A 17,320-nucleotide genomic window follows, 5' to 3' on the forward strand; every position below is an offset into this window, starting at 1 on the left:
CGCGCGGCCCGGCCGCAGAGGTTGCGATTTGCAACGCGGCCAAAACTGCGGCTACGATAGTCAGTTGCTTATACAGCGCGCTTTAAAATGGACGTTGAGGAAATAGCAGTGCTTTTGTATCTTAGTAAGAAGCAGAAAAAGAAAAGGAAAAATATTGAGTCCATCCCTTACTACGTGAAAGGCGAACAAAGGGATTATTTCATACTTATTTCACCGACCTTCAGCAATATGATGAAAAGTTCTTTAATTATTTGCGGATGAGCAAATCTTCGTTTGAAGAACTGTTAAGAAAATTAAGTCCATGAATAAATAATAAATAATCAATAAATCAGTTATAAATCTTTCCGTGTCTAAAGACATCGCAATGATTACAAAACACGCTGTAGTTCCACAATACGCGCGGCCGCCGCGGCTAGTGCGCGCACACTGCTTATTTAACTACAATGCAATTGATCCCAGTGGCCGCAGCGACCAGCGACCGAACACGGGCCGCAAATGCGTCGCTTCGATCTCGCTGGCCGCTGCGGCTCGGTGTGGCCGCTGGCCGCTGCGGCTCGGTGTGGCCGCTGGCCGCGTGCGGCCAGGTGCGCGTGCTATATGGCGATTTCATACTATGGTTTCTATCTCGATGGCCGCCGCGACCTGGCCGCTAGTGCGCTATTGCCATTAGGGCTTTAATATGAAAGAACACTGAACACAGACATATACCAAGCAGAGTCAAGAGTATAACGCTAAACGCAGTGATAAGGTTTTTTTCCCAAATTAAGAGGGAAACAAGAAACTAAATATAAACTCCAATCGTAGATAATATAGCTAATACACCAAGATTGAAATAATAGCTCAACCGTTAGAAAAGTAAAAAAACTTCTAAAAACACTGAAAATAAAAAATATATCCCAATGAAAGTAGTAATTTTAAATTGTAAATTTAAAGAAAGTTAAGAATTACACTCAATAATAAATGTTATAAGGTCATGAATTAATATATTTTAAGGAGTGAAATGCACAGAACTACGAGAGGTATTTTTTACTTCTTGAATGTATTTTCTCACATTGAGAAAAATAGATTAAATATTGACAAAAACTAATCAATGAGTAAATAAATTTTCACACTTTAGTTAACATAATTATCATTTAAGAAAATATTATATAAGCAAGTAAAATAAAATAAAAATTACCATAATGTTAAAAAAGGAGGCTCATCTGATGTTTATTTATTTACAGCTCATGTAAAGCCAAAAACTAACTATACATTAATTTAAAAGTAAATATTAAACAATTATTTCACAAAATTATCAGAAAATCTCATAAGTGATAACGCCGCCGATGGACACTTACAATGCCAGGCTTCTTGCAAGCAAAATACAAATTTTATTTTCCACTTTCATTATACATTAAGGCGGCATTCACATTTCACTATACGTTACGACTTAAGGTGTCTTGTCTTATAAAATCTTCAGGATAAATCGATATCTGTGACTATGACTCCATAGTTATTAGTTATATTACTCTTTGACTACGAGTTATGACTATTTCAAGACAAAATTCAATCCTGTGTTAATATGTGTATCGGATTAATTGAAAATATATTACTTTTTATTCGAGGTTTTAAGAAGAATATCTATGAAAACGATGTTAATATTTGAGCTTTGAAAAAATATTAATATAGTCAAGATGATGATAACAATCCATGGTTTACCATCAAACGTAAGTACAATGTTACTTTATTTTGTGTCCCAAATGTTTTTAATCTGACACAATATTCTTCCTTTGCAGGTCAAGTATCATGACCTTAAAGCAGTAATTAAACAAGAATGCAATGTCACGGACTACATTTTGGATAATCTTCTACCTGAAGGAAATGGATTAAAGAAAGTTCGCATGGGTTTAGCAAATGATAGTGACGGAAACCAAGTCATGAAATATTTGAATGGTTACAATTTCTCAGGGTATATTTTGCATGTCACGGCTGTCGGTAAATCAGCGGTAAGTTATCTTTACTTTTTACGCGAAAGTGTGCATCATTATCCTATTATTTTAAAATTATAACCTCCTATTATTCCTCAATATGCTTTTATCTAATTCCAATCCATGTCTAAATTGAATAAACCATATTATGTATGTTAGTATCCAACATATTGTGTTTTTATTAGAGCTTTCAAAGCGAGCAGCAAAATGCATTGCCTGACTACTCAAGAGTGGATCCCTGGAACAACCAATCGCAGTGGAGTAGTGCTCAGCAAGAACAGCAGAGTCAACAAAATTACCAGCAAATTAATAGCTATGCTGCCTCGGTATAATAGTTATTTTAATATGTTCTATTTAAATAAATATTTAAAAACAAATCTGTATAGGTAATTTTTGAAAAATACATATGTTTTGTAATATGTTGCAGAATTTTAAAAAAATTGCTTTAATTATTATATTAGTGGTGTTGTTCTTATCTTCTTATCTTAAATGTTATGAAATTAATGGAGCTATATATAATAGTTATGTTTTTCAAAGTAGAATGTAGAATTTGCACAAAAAAAGTTGAATTCTAAAGAATATTATTGTTTCTTTCTTGTAGAATATTGTTAATCAACCTCCAAGGACTCAATATGATCAAAGAATATCAATCCTTGATAGAATTGGTCCACAGTCTGAAGGTTTTTCAGCTACTCAAAAAACTTCTCCTCTACACACAATGGTAAGTATTCTTTATTAAAATAAAAATTGAAGGAACACACAAATTTATATGTGCGATGCAATTTCTATTAAAGTAATAATTTATATACATTTATTATCTCTACAATACATTAACTTCACGGTGTAAGATTTCTTAAACTTATTTAACAGCACTTTGACTGATTTAACTTAGCTCACACAAACCAAAAATTTGTTAGAAGGAATTTGGATTAGCCAGTATGAAACAATTATTATTTACCAGGAATCAAATCTTAGATCTTCATTTACAATTAAGCTAATGCTTGTTTTGAATTTCTGCTTATAATACAAAAAAATCGCACTTCAGTAGATCGCCTCTGACCAGGAAATTGCATCATATAAATATTATTTGTTTCACCATAGCATTTGCCTGCGCGATAGTAGTTGATTTGATATTAAGTGTTATAGTTATATGTATTTACTTTCAGTCCCAAGTCTCAAGTCACACCTCTCGGGGTTTCCTTCGTAGTGTAGAATTAATTGATACCTCACATAATGTACCACAGAGACAAGACAACTTTGTTGGAACCAACAACAGGCCTGTAAGTATTTGTTATAGTTCAACCCACACATACCTCAGAATCTTCTGTATATGTAATCTGAAGTATGTGTGGGTTGTTCTCTTGTTTGTGATCTTTTCGTTCATAATGGCCTTGGAGTATGGGGTATGGTATGGGAATATTTCTACAGGAGGTCCACTCTTAAATCAACCTCAAAATCCTTTAGGTTTTGTTGTGCACTGAGTTTCAAAGATAATTTCAATTATGCAATAAAATTACATTTAAGTACATACTAGAAGGTGATGGCGTACACAGAAGGCAGAGACGTACTTGTCTGTGAAGAAAGAACAGATCATATTGAATTGTAATAGGTTATAGCGTCTCTTAATATTTTAAAATATAAATTTTTCCAGACCACAATTAACAAAGATAACTTCCGTGGTAGACAATACAATTCTCAACCTGAACAAAATCTGGGACATTACCAACAGCAATCGTGGGGTGAACAGGTAGGGTTTCAAATCTCTATATACAAATATAAAATTCTCGTGTCACAATGTTAGTTGCCATACTCTTCCGAACGGCTCGACCGATTTCTATGAAATTTATTGTGGATATTCAGTAGGTTAGAATCGGCTACTATCTATCTTTCGGACCCCTAAGTGATAAGGCCAATAATTTGTATGTTATTTTATAGACAATTCTTTTGTTTTTATTTATTTAGAATGCAATATACAAAGTACATACGACCCTTAATTTTCACCCCTATTTTTTAATTTTTAATTATTATGACTTGAACTCTGAGGTTTATATAGAGAAAAATCACAGAACACCCTAAAAAGTTTTCATTCCGGAAAATCGAACAGTCTGGGGTAGCATTGTCAAATGTTCTATGTTGGTATGAACGAACGAGTTCGTGGGGTAGTTATTTAAATATAATAATATCTTTTTTTTATACATTGTATGTATATAATCGTATTGTCTAAATATTGTAAAAAAAAAATTGTAGGTTCCCAAACAGGATCTATTAACAAAAAATCCGAGGATCGCTTACGATACATCTTCACAAGACAAACGGGCACCAATGAAAGACGCTATAAAGGATATGCCTTTCAAAGAAAAGCACCAATTCCAAGGAAGAGCATCAGACATGGCACAGGAACGCATAGATTCCACAAGAAGAAACATTCATTCGTCTGACATACACGTCCATCCGAGACGCTTTTCACCGTCCGAAAGACGCGTATCACCAAATGGGAGACCCAGTTCTCCTTCGTACAGACCAGGCCCTGAATCGCAGTACAGAGTATTCCAAGAGTCGCAATCCTACAGAGCCTCTTCACCATCGAACCGGCAAGTGGTGCAAGATGGTAGACGTTTGTCTCCCGGAAGGCGGATGTCACCAACTGCTCAGCGGATTTCGCCTTTTAGTAGATCGTTGCCTATGCAAGCAAGACCGGTTTCTCCCTCGCGGAGGAGATTGTCGCCTGGAAGGAAGATGTCACCGACGGGAAGAGGACGAGCAAGACATGCTTCACCGATGCGAAAGGAGGCAATGGGTATGAGTTTTTTTATATATATATACTAATACTATATAAATAACTTAATTTACCTATTATTATGGCATTATGTTAATTTTTGTATGATATAACATTAGCATGCCTATTAATATATGGCGGATTGTGTGGATTTTTATAAGTAATGAATCGAATCGAATTTCAAATAAAAACCACCAGATAGAGAGAAAGAGAGATAATCTGTATAATAATAGTTGGTGATCACCCACCTGTGCTTGACATACGCCGTCGACTTTTAGCATCTAAGGCAAGCCGGTTTCCTCACGATGTCTTCACCGTTCGTGGAAATTTTAAATGCCTAAAGTACAGAAAGTGCACAGTCGGGGATCGAACCTACGACGGCAATTATGAGAATCGCTGAAGCCCCTAGATCAACACTGCTAAATTATATATCTATATTATAATTTCTATTTTTGTGTGCTTCTAACGATTATATAAAAAAATTGTATAAGTACGTCTAAGTCTACAACCAATTACAAAACCAACCGAAACATATCTAGTTCTTAAAAAATGGTTTAATTAATTCTTTTTTAATTTAATTGATTATTTTTTCTTTGATGATTGTTAGATTGTGTTTCCGTACATTCATTACTAACAAATCACACATTGTTAGTAATAAATGTTATGTCAATGTATATGTTTTCTGTAATTTTGTTTCAAATTTAGTCCACTTCTGAACTTTATTCTTAGTTTTTCTTTTTCAAGTTATGCAGGCTGTATGATTAGTATGATCTTTCAGATGCAAGAAACATGTCGGGCAGACGCGAAGATATAAGACGTACGTCACCAAAAAGACCCGCACAAGAAAGGTTGGTTATATTGATTTGAAAAAAAAGTAATACTTCTTTGGCATTACAAGATAAAAATATTTCAAAAATTATATTCTGCGTTTGTAGAAAAAGCGATGCGCATACAGATCTTTGCCAGTGGTCCTATTTCTAGAAACATTGAATCATAAGAGCAATAAATACAATATCATGTGTATATAATCGAAAACATTTCCGGGAATACGACCACTGGCGAAGATCTGTATGCCTATTATTAATTTGGAAGTACTGTACTTACACGGAACATGAGGCTGTGAAAAACTAAAATGTTGACTAGAACAGCAGGGTGTCGGTTTTTTGTGACGGTGTGTGCGCGAAATTTACCCTCATAATTTTTCTCTAACGTGCCAAAAGAATTATAACTTCAGAAATTATATAATTTTTATTAAAATATAATTGTATCAATATTTTCACACAATTTTAGCTAAAGTACTTTTTGACTCTTACTACATTATATATATATTTTGTTTAATGAATTTTCACTCTACTCCCTGCCATAGTGTCCAGGGACTTTATATATCTCATTCTACTACACTATATTTATACTACTATATATTATATATATATATTTATACACTACTAACTACATTATATTTACTTAATAAACAGTTCACGAGTGTTTCAGCATTAAAAGAACAAAATGAATTCATGAAATTTTGTAATTTCTTTTTATAGAACAGGGGAATTCTCCTGATGATAATTAATACTGCCGGTCATAGACTGTAGGCCAGAAAGCTCGTTCGTGCGATGCCGGTTTTAAGGATTCGTACGCCTTTTTTTGTAATACATAGCGTAGTGGCGTTGCAGCAGTGACAGCCATGCGCATTTAAAGCAAACATTGTATAGATTCTTGCTCAATCCTAGAACTAACTGTTAATTGAAGATGCGTTTTTGTTTTTATAATAATGTTTCTGTTAAGGTACTCGCCTTCAAGAAATTTGGATGATACAAGACTCGCAAAACAAGTGAGGCCGGCGTATGACACGGCTTTGGTAAGTCGTTTCAATCCGGTAATGGAGTATTTGCGTGCATTTATAATTTTTATAGATAGCTCAGTCTTATATTATTGGTTCTGTTCTTCTTCTTGGTCTTGGATTTACCATTTTTTTAAAGCTGGATAATAAACCCAGGACCCATATCTGCCCCGTGTTAGCTAGATTGTAGGATTTTTTAATTTCTATAATATTCGATTTTATTTTAATTTAGTTAACTTATATTTTTTGAGAAACGAAAGCTAAGTTGAACTGATAAAAATGCAGGTCTAGTTATAAAAGCTATGACTTGTAACATCTGTAAACTGTAAAAGGAAGACAATGGACATAATTACAAAAACAGTTAGCCGCAAATTTGAGTTGAAATGTATCAAAGGTTATTGAAATTCGTGAGATTTAATAGCATGTTCAGTTGTCCTCTAGAACCAAATATAGAGAAGAACCTGGTGATGAATAAATACCATAAGGAAAAAGAAAAGCTTAATTAGTAAATGGAAAGTAAAACAAAACAAAAGCAGTCCTCAAATGCCATGATGGCAATATAATTGAAGACTGGAATGTTACAGAAGATTGCCTATGAAATTTATTTTTTCGAGTTCACCGTACAGAGCATTATATTATATTTCATTGAACACAGCGTATTTAAAATACACAAAACGAATTTGACAATGCTTCTGTTTATGAAGTAATACAAATAATATTTCTTGCAATTTTACGAAAGACATAAATGAACTTAACATATAATTTAAGGAAAAAATCTACGAAAGACTTACGAAGAAAGACAATTGACTGAAGCAAGAAAGATAGACTTTTAGGCAGGCGGTATGGTCATTCGACCACACTGCATATGCAGTCTACTGCATATGTACAGTACTGCACTACATTCGCCTGCCTGCGCTATGGGCGAAAAGAAAATAATGCAAGCAACGTTATCGGACATATTTTGTTGATATTGCGCTTAAACTAGACAATTTCTTTGGAATTCAACAAAAGAGCCAATTTCAAACCCAAAAAGTGTATTGTGAAATTCAAATATTCAGCTGGGAACCCTGACACAGGTATTTTTAACTTAAAAGGGTTTCCAAATCTTACACCTAGGAAAGAAAATATACCTACTTAAAATGAATAAAGACTTTTTTATTATTATTAAATGTCCAATTTTCTATGATCATACTACGAAATTAAAGTCATACTAGTAGACAATTGGGCATAAATTGGGCAATGAATATAAATAATTGTATTTATTATAACCGACATTATAATGAGGATTGATTGACCTGGAAATAATTGGCAATGATGTGTCATGACTATATGTACTGCATTTGAAGACTATGATAGAAAGTTAGTGGTATAGATATCTAAAACGTTTTTGAAGATGAAAGAGGTAAAAAAGACAAAAACAACACTCATGTCATATACACTAATTTATAACGATATAAGATATTGATCCGTCTATAGATTTTTTTGCGAAAAAATCTAACCATGACAATTTTAATGACGATGAATAAAGTACCTATAAACTCAAAAACGTTTGGTGTTCAGAAATACACAATTAAGCGTCAAATACAAATAAAATAATTTTAATTCATCTAAGTAGTTGGCACAGAAGTTAAGAGGTCTGAAATTAAGTGTATTAAAGAGGAAAAATTGATACGTTCATATGTTTTGGTTGAGCTTATTTCTTGTTTTATGAATCGTTATATTTTAAAACCTATGGTTTAAAATGGTATTACTTATTTTATTAGTAATGTTGTCTTTTTGCAAAATGACCTTAAATTTACAGGATTCCAAACAAGCCACGTACTCTGGTGGTTTTCGTCAAAATGAAAATGTACGTTACGCGACTAAAGGTCGAGAAGAAAGAGCAGAACCTTGGTCAAACAGAGTCGGTGAACATAACAAAAGTCATGCTGAGGATAGAAGAGATATGGGAAGAATGGCGAAATTTGAGCTTCCAAGATCAATCGAACATTCTAGAGTTATGGAAGATGAGGTGAAACGGTCTTCTTCTAGAAACCGTGAATCAAGATCTCCTCGACGTGACCGTTCTCCAATTCGTGATCGCTTCAAGAGGCATTCGCCTTCACCGAGGTCTCCAAGACGTTCATGGGCGCTAGAAAAGAGGCGTAGCCCCGAAGATGCTGAAGTACCGCCTCCACCGATTTGGCCAGGTCAAGATCACACTATAAAAGATGTTCGCGAAAAAAGGAAACCCTATGCTGTTCAGACACAGGATAGTCGTGGTCCAACTTGGGATATGAATAAATACGAACCAACTCTTGATGAATGTAGTCAAATCCGTACAACGGCTGATGATAGAAGAGTTTTTGGACGTGGATTGATACAAGTGCGCAAGGACTTAGAAAAATGGAAGCCAATAGGAAATGACAGTCCGAAACTTAGTCCACCTCGTTATAAACCAGAAGAAAATGAGAGGGCACTGCGTAGAAAAGACCTTGAAATCCGCCATCAAGATCACCGGATGCAAGACAGTGAACGAAAGATACGACCAGAGAGGAAAGAGTTTGAAGAGCCTCGACGGAACGACGATAGACACTATAAGACAGCCTTTACTGATGCATCAGAGCTATCAAAAATGAAAGAAGAATTGACACGCCGTATCGAAAAAAAGTCGGAGATACTAAAGAAACAAGAAGAACTGCAAAAGGAAATTGAAGATGTTTACAAACGCGCTGCAGACTTTACCAAAAAAACTGAATACAGAAAGGGTGATCGAAGACACGATGAGTATAAAGAACCGCGTAGTCGTGATGACCTCGACCCCAAAGAATTTGACCTTCCCACCTTAACACGTTTGAAAGAAGAACGTCGGGAGAGATATTACGAGCGGCAGGACACGCGTCCAGACAGCAGAGATAAAATATCAAGACATGAGGATTCTAGAGCAGATGAAGCCAGTCAAAAGAGAAATAAAGCTTGCGAAGCCATCACAGATAAAATATTAGAAAAGTTTGGTGGTATGCTCCCCAAAGATATTTTATTGCGCGTACAGAAAGAAATGAAACTAGCTGTTAGAAAAATTTTACTCAGAATGTTTGGCGATGAAGATGTCTCTTTCATAGAAATGATAATTAAGTTTAACTCTAAACACTCTACAAAGGATGAAGAAGATATATACGATAAAGTCTTGTCAAGTTTTCCGTATCAGTTCAAGAATATAAAACGACCAGCAAAAGGTAAGCTTTTTCATTGAAATTGCATATAATTTTAAATTAACAAAGTGATTGTATAGTTTTAAATAAACATGAGAGTACTAATACAATAATTAAAAATAATAGTTATGCAGTAGTTTTTATAGTAATACGAATATTTTAAAAAATACATAAATATTTTAATTTATTTTGTAAAATCTTATTGATAATTGTTTATTTACAGATGAACCTTCTGAAATCCCAGCAAAGATACCAAAAATGTCTCCGATTTCTAATGTAGAGAAAGGTAACAATTAATATTATAACAATATAAAGAAAAATCCATCGAAATATCCATCTAACAAACATTCTAACATTAATTTCCAGATATTGAAGCTACTCCAATTTATCAACGTAAGTATCTGGTCTTCGCATACTTTCATACATTTACATCCGGATTCTTAACATCAAAGTGTCTTTTTTCACAGCTCCAAATTGGCATTACAACTACGGCATTCAACACTCAATAGGCCAAATACCTACAGCTGCCTATATAGCCCCTCAATATATGTTTCCCTATCCAACATTCTTCCCAGGTTATGCCGAAGTGCCCCAAAGTGTTAAGTCGAATGGAGATTGGGAAATGGAGATTAAGTCAGAAAGCGAAGGATATTCGTTGTTTTTGTGTAAAGATGATTTCCAACCAATTAACGGTGATGAAGCGGATCTTTTGAAAAAGTACATTATCGATCAAATTGGTCAGGTATCACAAAACGGCCACGGTTGGTCGCCTGACTGTACCTTGAAAGGGTTGCAGAGTCCTTTTCGCTATGAAGTTCTTACACGCGATACTGCATCCAGGGATTGGCTCTTAAGCGTAGACTTTAGTAAATTGGCTGGCTTTAAGGTTCTCGTTTATACTAAAGAAGAATTGTGGTATGAGCGTGCTGCCATTTGGCTGCCGGGTCATTCGAGATGTCGTATAGAGCCGCTGGAAAAACTTAAACTGCAGAACAAGTGTCTCAAAACTATAAACATAGGTACGTGGAAGGTCGTGAAGAAGGTAGTGACTGCGAGAGGTACTCGGATCTACGTCGACATGCCCCCGTCCTCCGCACGGGCTTTGGAGAATCACAAGATGATGCTGAGCTATGAGCTACAAAAAGTGAACGTGTTTCTCAAAGCCGTGGCTGTAGACAAAGATGCTTTCGACGCAGGATTAAAAGAACAATCTTTTAACTCTGATGCTATTCCGCAAAGTCCAATGCCATCTCTTGCCAATAATCCAAATACAGTCAAATTCTGCGAGACAGGAGATAAGCCGGTGTCTCTCGCAAATGCTCGCAAAATTAGAGACTCTATTGTTTACCATCTCTTCAAATATCTCCAAAGTGGAGGATCCAGTCGAACAGATTTCGTCAAGCACGGGCTTACCGTCGCCGGTTATTTTGGCGTCGTACCTGAAAATGAAGAGTCTAAACTATGGCTCACTTCCTTTGCGTTTTACCATGTCAATAATCAACCCATTAGCGTGGTCGGTGCTGGCGATTATCATTCTCGTTTTATTAAAATGTTTATTTTATTACCTGGAGAACAGTTGTGCAATTCAGCTTTAGTGTTAGAAAGGTTACGAGTCAGCAATCAGGGCGTGAAAGGTATTAATTTTAATAAATGGAAATACCGGAAGATGGAATATCAGAAGGCTGCCCGTCAGTCGACTTATGAGTTTGACATGGATTTAGACTCTATTGAAAGGATAGAGCATTTGCAGTTCCAGCTGGATTATGTTGTTAATGGGGTTGAAAAGGTAGTTCATGTAAAGTCTATATATCCAGAATCAAAGTTGAGGGAGATTATCCAGAAATACAAGGACGAGAATAGTGATAAGTATGACGTAGCTAACATGGAATTGTCTTCGGGTTCGGAATCGGGGAGTGATGAGGTTGTGTGCTTAGACTAGAGTTCTTATTATATATCTTATTACATTATGTATTAGCTTTATGTTAACGTTGTGTTGTGTAGAAGCGAATAAACATGTGTAGAGGTAACTGATGTTTCTATTTATGTACAACATCAGTTAGTAAGAGTGTTGATCTTTACAATTATATTTTACGATATGGGCGTCATTGAGAATCTTTTAAATCTATCCGATTGCAATACCACCTTGTTACATGATGAAAGGTATCATACCTTTTCATGGTTTTTTTTTAATAGTAGGTAATCTATTATATCTCCTTCAAGTCTGCTAGTCCTCAACCTTTGTACTTCATTCGGGCTCAAAAGTAAGTGTATTATTTGAGTTTGTTAGGAATACAGTAAAGTTCAATGACTTGCTTAGTATATTTCAGGATTTCCACGATGTGTGCCGGGCATTGTGTTGATTGACTTGGGAAAGGCAGAACCGGAATTACTTCAGATGAAGATATAATCTAACGAAGACACCAACTCTTACAAGTAAGATTTTACATAGGTACATGAATATTGAATTGCAGGGGACAACCAGACTGATATTAATAAAGTGGCTAACGATTCTTCACTGTTATTAAATTTTCAGTAAATGTAATGAATTTCAGGAGATTTTTCATTGAAAGATTTTTTTCTGCAAAATTGTTTTTACAGCTATATAGATGGTGGTTCATCTGAAAGCGATCATGTTAGACTTTAAGAGACTTGAAGAAAACAACTTGTATTTCGTGATTTATAGAAGATTTTGTTTGCCTCAAAACCCATTTTAGATTTTGTTTCAATCAAATCAATTTCGTGGTTAGCTGATGTTAGATATGATTGTGGGCATTGCAGCTGTAGGAACCTCACAAGGAGTACGACTGGTATTTAAATGAATGTGAATCATGACGTTTCTTCTCTTATCGTTTAGTGGGGATAGCGGGAATTGTGATCTGAAACATTTTTGGATGAATCAGTTGAAGAAAAGTTATCGTTCGATCAGGTAACGTAAAGTTGCCAACTTGTTTGTAAAATATCTTTTCCATAATAGCGATTTCACAATGAATGTGATTTGTAACTGTCTGTAACCCAGGCAGTTCCTGCACACTTCTCTGTCTATCCTACTAATGACGAAGTGGCGTTGTTCTGAAAAATATTGTTTGTTTTTCACTTTCAACTGTAGCATTTGTGCTGTAATTAAATGGAATCCTGTACTTTTTATTAGAGTTTGGATTGTTAAGAGCGTTGAAAGGATCATCTGAAATTATCTGTTTCCCAGAAACCGTGTGTATTTATTGACTCGTTCAATTGAAATGTGGATAAATTTCGAGTGTTTTGATTGGAGGTGAAAGGCATCCTTGTTTATGGATTATTTAAGTATTGTTAATTAATAACAACAATGTTTGACTTTGTTTCAGAACCCATATTTAGACGTAAAGAAACTCTGCCACATAGATACGTTACTTCTAAGAAACTTGTGAAAAGACCAGGTAGACTTCGTCCACTATAAGATAAAAAAAACTCCCCACGAAATTAACACCTATTTACGCAATTATCACCGGCCAAATAGTAACTTTCCAAGGCTGTATTTAATTAGAATATAAAGTTGACTTAGTCCCAATAGTAAGATTTAAAAAAACTCGTAAATATTGAACATTTTAAATTCATTTCAGTTAATTTATTAGTATATACAAATTATTTTTATTTCGTTTCAATATGGCCACTGTCGATTTCTTACTATGTCAATAATATATAATAACCTTGTATAGATACGAAGATTCAGAGCGTTGAAAAACGAAAAGTTATTGAGAAGAAAGCAACGGTGGAGAAGGATGACGACGAAGATGAACCAGGTTGGTGTCATAACTAACTCTCGAACCTACTGTTCTGTTGAAACTACGTAATGAGAGCTTTTTTGTTACTTTATTGTGGATGAGACTGTAATTGTCTACGGAGATAATTCCCAGGTCATATCTTACTATAGCAAGATAAAGAGTTCCCGATAAAGAAAACACTTTTTTAACGGATTGATGTTATATATTATTGTAAACTTATATTTATTTAAACATAATTTTAAATGTGACTGAAGACATAATGCATTACTTCAATCCGTTAAACTTCCGTTCGTTATTTAAATCCGTTCTTTAAATGTGTAAAAGTTATGTATACTGAGTTGCCGATAGCTGCTTATATAAGCATTTATATATTTAAATGTATTTTTAATTGTTGATTTATCGGTGTGAGTATTGTTGTGTAATTATTTCGTAGTATCTAAACAGACTATAACACAAGAAATATGTAAATAAAAAGCAAAATTTCGGATAGATGGTTGTAACATGTAATGTATGGTTGTAAAGATTTTTCGAGATACGTCGAACGCGTTGCAATTTTATTCCTGTTCACAGCTAAGATAGAGAGTCAAGAGGAGATAGAAGCGATGTTCCCAACACAAGTGGTCCAAGGGACGAAGGAATTGGACCAGCTCACGTCTAAGCTGTTAGAGTATGAGCTCCGACATATCATGATCAAGGTATGTTTTAACATCAATTGTTTTTATTTAGAATCAATACTTTATATTATAATATATTATGCATGTCAAATTATTTCCGTAAATATATTTAAATAAGTTTTAAGTTGGCGTGTGTTAGTTCTAATCACTTATTTGCCTATTAGATTGATAAATGATAATGAAACAGATAACCTAAAAAGGGTTCCATTGATTCATTTACTATTGTTTGATTTTTTTTTACTTTTTAATATTTTGCCTGAAATTATGTTTGAGGTTCGATAGAATATGAAATCAATTTTAAATGTCTTTTTTATTTTGTACAGGTATGGCAAGTGTTTCCGGATGATCCCGTTACGGATGATGTGAAGTTTGTCACAGAAAAGTTCAGAAATGAAGCTGGAGATGATCTTAGGAATGTGAGTATTGTTAGAAATTCGTATGCACTACATTATGAAAAGTATGATTAATCTGTAAAAACATTTGTTTGTCATTTTCTAGGTGATCGGGCTTAACGTCACAAAGAGACTGCTAAATGTTCACAACAAACTGATTGTAAAGGTAAGGATATTTTATAATCTATGGTAAATATTTTCATCAAAGAATTTCAGATATGAAGAAGCTTGTCTGTAATTTCATTACAAAATGTCTATGACAACAAAATCTGGCCGTCCTCGAATATCTCTTAAAAAGAATATTTATTTCATAGGATCTTTAGTAAGAAATGAATTTGTATCACCGTTTTAATTTTATTAGAAAACTGTAATATAAAAGTTGGAATATTCGATGTTTAGAACATTTACTAATAACAAAAAGATTAATTTTATAAGGACGTGACAGTAGAATGTTGAATAAATAATTAATAAAGGATTACATAAGAAGATGACAAAAATATCATATGTATCACTTAACATCAGGTGAGCCTCCTGCCCGTTTGCCCCCTGTTCTATAAAAAAAAATACTAACAATTATATTATATACCTTGGATACGGTTGATGTCAGCTATATGTTCATCGAATTAAATACATTTATATACACGGTGGTTGCTCGCCAACTTGCTATTGAACGGTATGACACGACTAAAGAGTCATCATAGTCTCGACTAGAATATGGTGACGTTTTAGTCATCAGATGAGGAGATGGTTCCAATAGGAAGCCAATCCTCATGATAGCACACATTCATACACAGCACAGATTCGCTCAGCAGAAAACAAAATACATATACGCATAACAAATTACATATAACATAACCTGTAGTAATTAATAATAATTAAAAAAAGCCTATTTTCGCAACTTGTTTATCCACACTAGTCCTTGTTACCTCCGTCACAGGTGCGTTTTTCGTGTCGTCCGGAGAAGGAGAACCTTCTTGCCTTTCTCAAAAAGTATAGAGTGACGGGATTCAAACGCATCAAATCAGCCACCAATACATTCGCGGCCCAACTGAAGAATATTGATGACTTTGACAAAATATGCTCAACGAAGGAGATAAGATGTGGTAAGATATTTTGGTATATACTGATGTATATTTTTACTAACCTTTTTATGAAAGTATCCATTAAAGCCGTATTTAAGTAGGTATGAAAATAAGAAACCCAAATACATATTGACAAAATTAAAAGGATCATGCATGCTGTAAAGCTGCAGTCAATGGCTAGTATACATTGTAAGACGATGATATGATATATTACATATTTAAAACTTCTGTTGAAGAAATCGTATCAAATATTAAAATCACTGAACAAGTGCTGTTTTTATATTCATAATGAATTATGTTAAAAGTAGTAATTAACTTAAAAAAACTTGTTTAATTACACTGTTATATCTTAAGTACTCGGTAATCGCTTTCAGTCATATTTAGTTTTGCCTAAGAAAGATTATTAAAGCTTTTACAAACTTTACATATTCCACTTTACCAAAGAGAATGTGAGGAAATATTTAAGAAGCTGGAAGTTCTCTTTGACTTTATTTAGTTTAGTAGTAGTGGCAATTTAGTATTTTCTTTAAAATATTAATTTGTGGTTAGTTTAATGTATAATTTTAGTTTTCTTTTTTTTTTAATCTATTATTGTACTTATATTTTTTTTATCAATGTAATCTGTTTTGGCTTTGTATATTGTCCAAGTGTTTTGTTTTATAATATGGACATGTGTAGCTATAAGTTTACTTATAAATAAATGAATAAAACGACATATTTCATATATCATTGGTTCATTTCAGGGAAGTCAAAAATTACAATTACACCGTGCTACAACTTCATGAAGCGGCCGCCTCATCTTAAAACTAAATTTGTCGACGACACTGACGACGAAAAGGCCAATGAATCTCATGAAATACAACAAAAGCCAAAGGAAGCGGAAATAAAACTAAACATGGAAGTAAAAAAAGCGCCAGAAGATAAAATTAATGTAGAAACCACACCTTTACAAAACAAAGAAACTAAAGGTGTACACAAATTGGAACCAATGAAAAAATCTACGAATGAAAATACTGTTATTGACAGATCCAGTACTAAAACGGATGTCACAACGAAATCTGCTATAAATACACCTGCATACGTCGAGAGTGTTGCTAAAAGTGCAGAAAAAGTATTAGCCAGTGGAACTGCAGTCACCAGACCTGCTGCCACTAAAAATGTTACCGCAATCAAAGAACCAGTTACAAAGGATCAATTGTCTATGGTTTCTAAAAAACAAAATGTAGAATCTGCAAAAAAAATACCAACAAATACTACTGAAAATGTTGGGAGATCAATACAAAAAAGTCCTAAAGACACCAAGATGGAATCCAAGGAGATTGTCAAAAATATTGGAGCAGCTAAATCTCAGGCAAAGATTGTAGGTGCAGTTAAAAAAACTAAAGTTAAATCTCCGGTTACAATGAAAAAAATAAACAAGAAAAATATTATTAATAAGTACAACGATTATGATGAAATGAACGACGAAGATATAGTCGCTTTGCTGGCGGATGCCGTCGTCCTAGATGAATATGCCTCGGATGATGAGTAATAATTAAGATTTATTTTAAGAATTATTAATTAAATATTGATGTGAATGTTTTAATCAATACAAATCCTCTCTACAATGCGTGTTTATTATTACAACTACCCCCATATTT

General features: G+C 34.0%; 1 protein-coding gene across 4 annotated transcripts; it reads left to right on the forward strand.

The window, feature by feature from the left end:
- The first annotated feature begins 1,521 nt into the window (after window positions 1–1,521).
- LOC111004014 lies at window positions 1,522–17,287 on the forward strand. Of its 4 annotated transcripts, none has more exons than XM_022274815.2 (19): window positions 1,527–1,706; window positions 1,776–1,985; window positions 2,153–2,293; window positions 2,569–2,688; window positions 3,134–3,247; window positions 3,619–3,714; window positions 4,215–4,764; window positions 5,522–5,591; window positions 6,529–6,601; window positions 8,385–9,798; window positions 9,998–10,060; window positions 10,141–10,167; window positions 13,116–13,187; window positions 13,467–13,545; window positions 14,098–14,227; window positions 14,530–14,622; window positions 14,705–14,764; window positions 15,536–15,701; window positions 16,424–17,287. In XM_022274815.2, the coding sequence occupies exons 1-19, from the start codon at window positions 1,674–1,676 to the stop codon at window positions 17,209–17,211; spliced, it is 4,299 nt and encodes a 1,432-aa protein (XP_022130507.2). In that variant the 5' UTR covers window positions 1,527–1,673; the 3' UTR covers window positions 17,212–17,287. The 4 variants fall into 4 exon arrangements, with proteins under 4 accessions (XP_045485315.1, XP_022130507.2, XP_022130506.2 ...); XM_022274814.2 differs by having other exon boundaries at window positions 1,528–1,706; window positions 13,467–13,550; window positions 14,103–14,227; XM_022274816.2 differs by lacking the exon at window positions 10,141–10,167 and having other exon boundaries at window positions 1,528–1,706; window positions 13,467–13,550; window positions 14,103–14,227.
- Window positions 17,288–17,320: the final 33 nt, after the last annotated feature.

The sequence above is a fragment of the Pieris rapae genome, chromosome 9 (genome assembly GCF_905147795.1).
Source record: "Pieris rapae chromosome 9, ilPieRapa1.1, whole genome shotgun sequence".
In the NCBI taxonomy this organism is placed as follows: domain Eukaryota; kingdom Metazoa; phylum Arthropoda; class Insecta; order Lepidoptera; family Pieridae; genus Pieris; species Pieris rapae.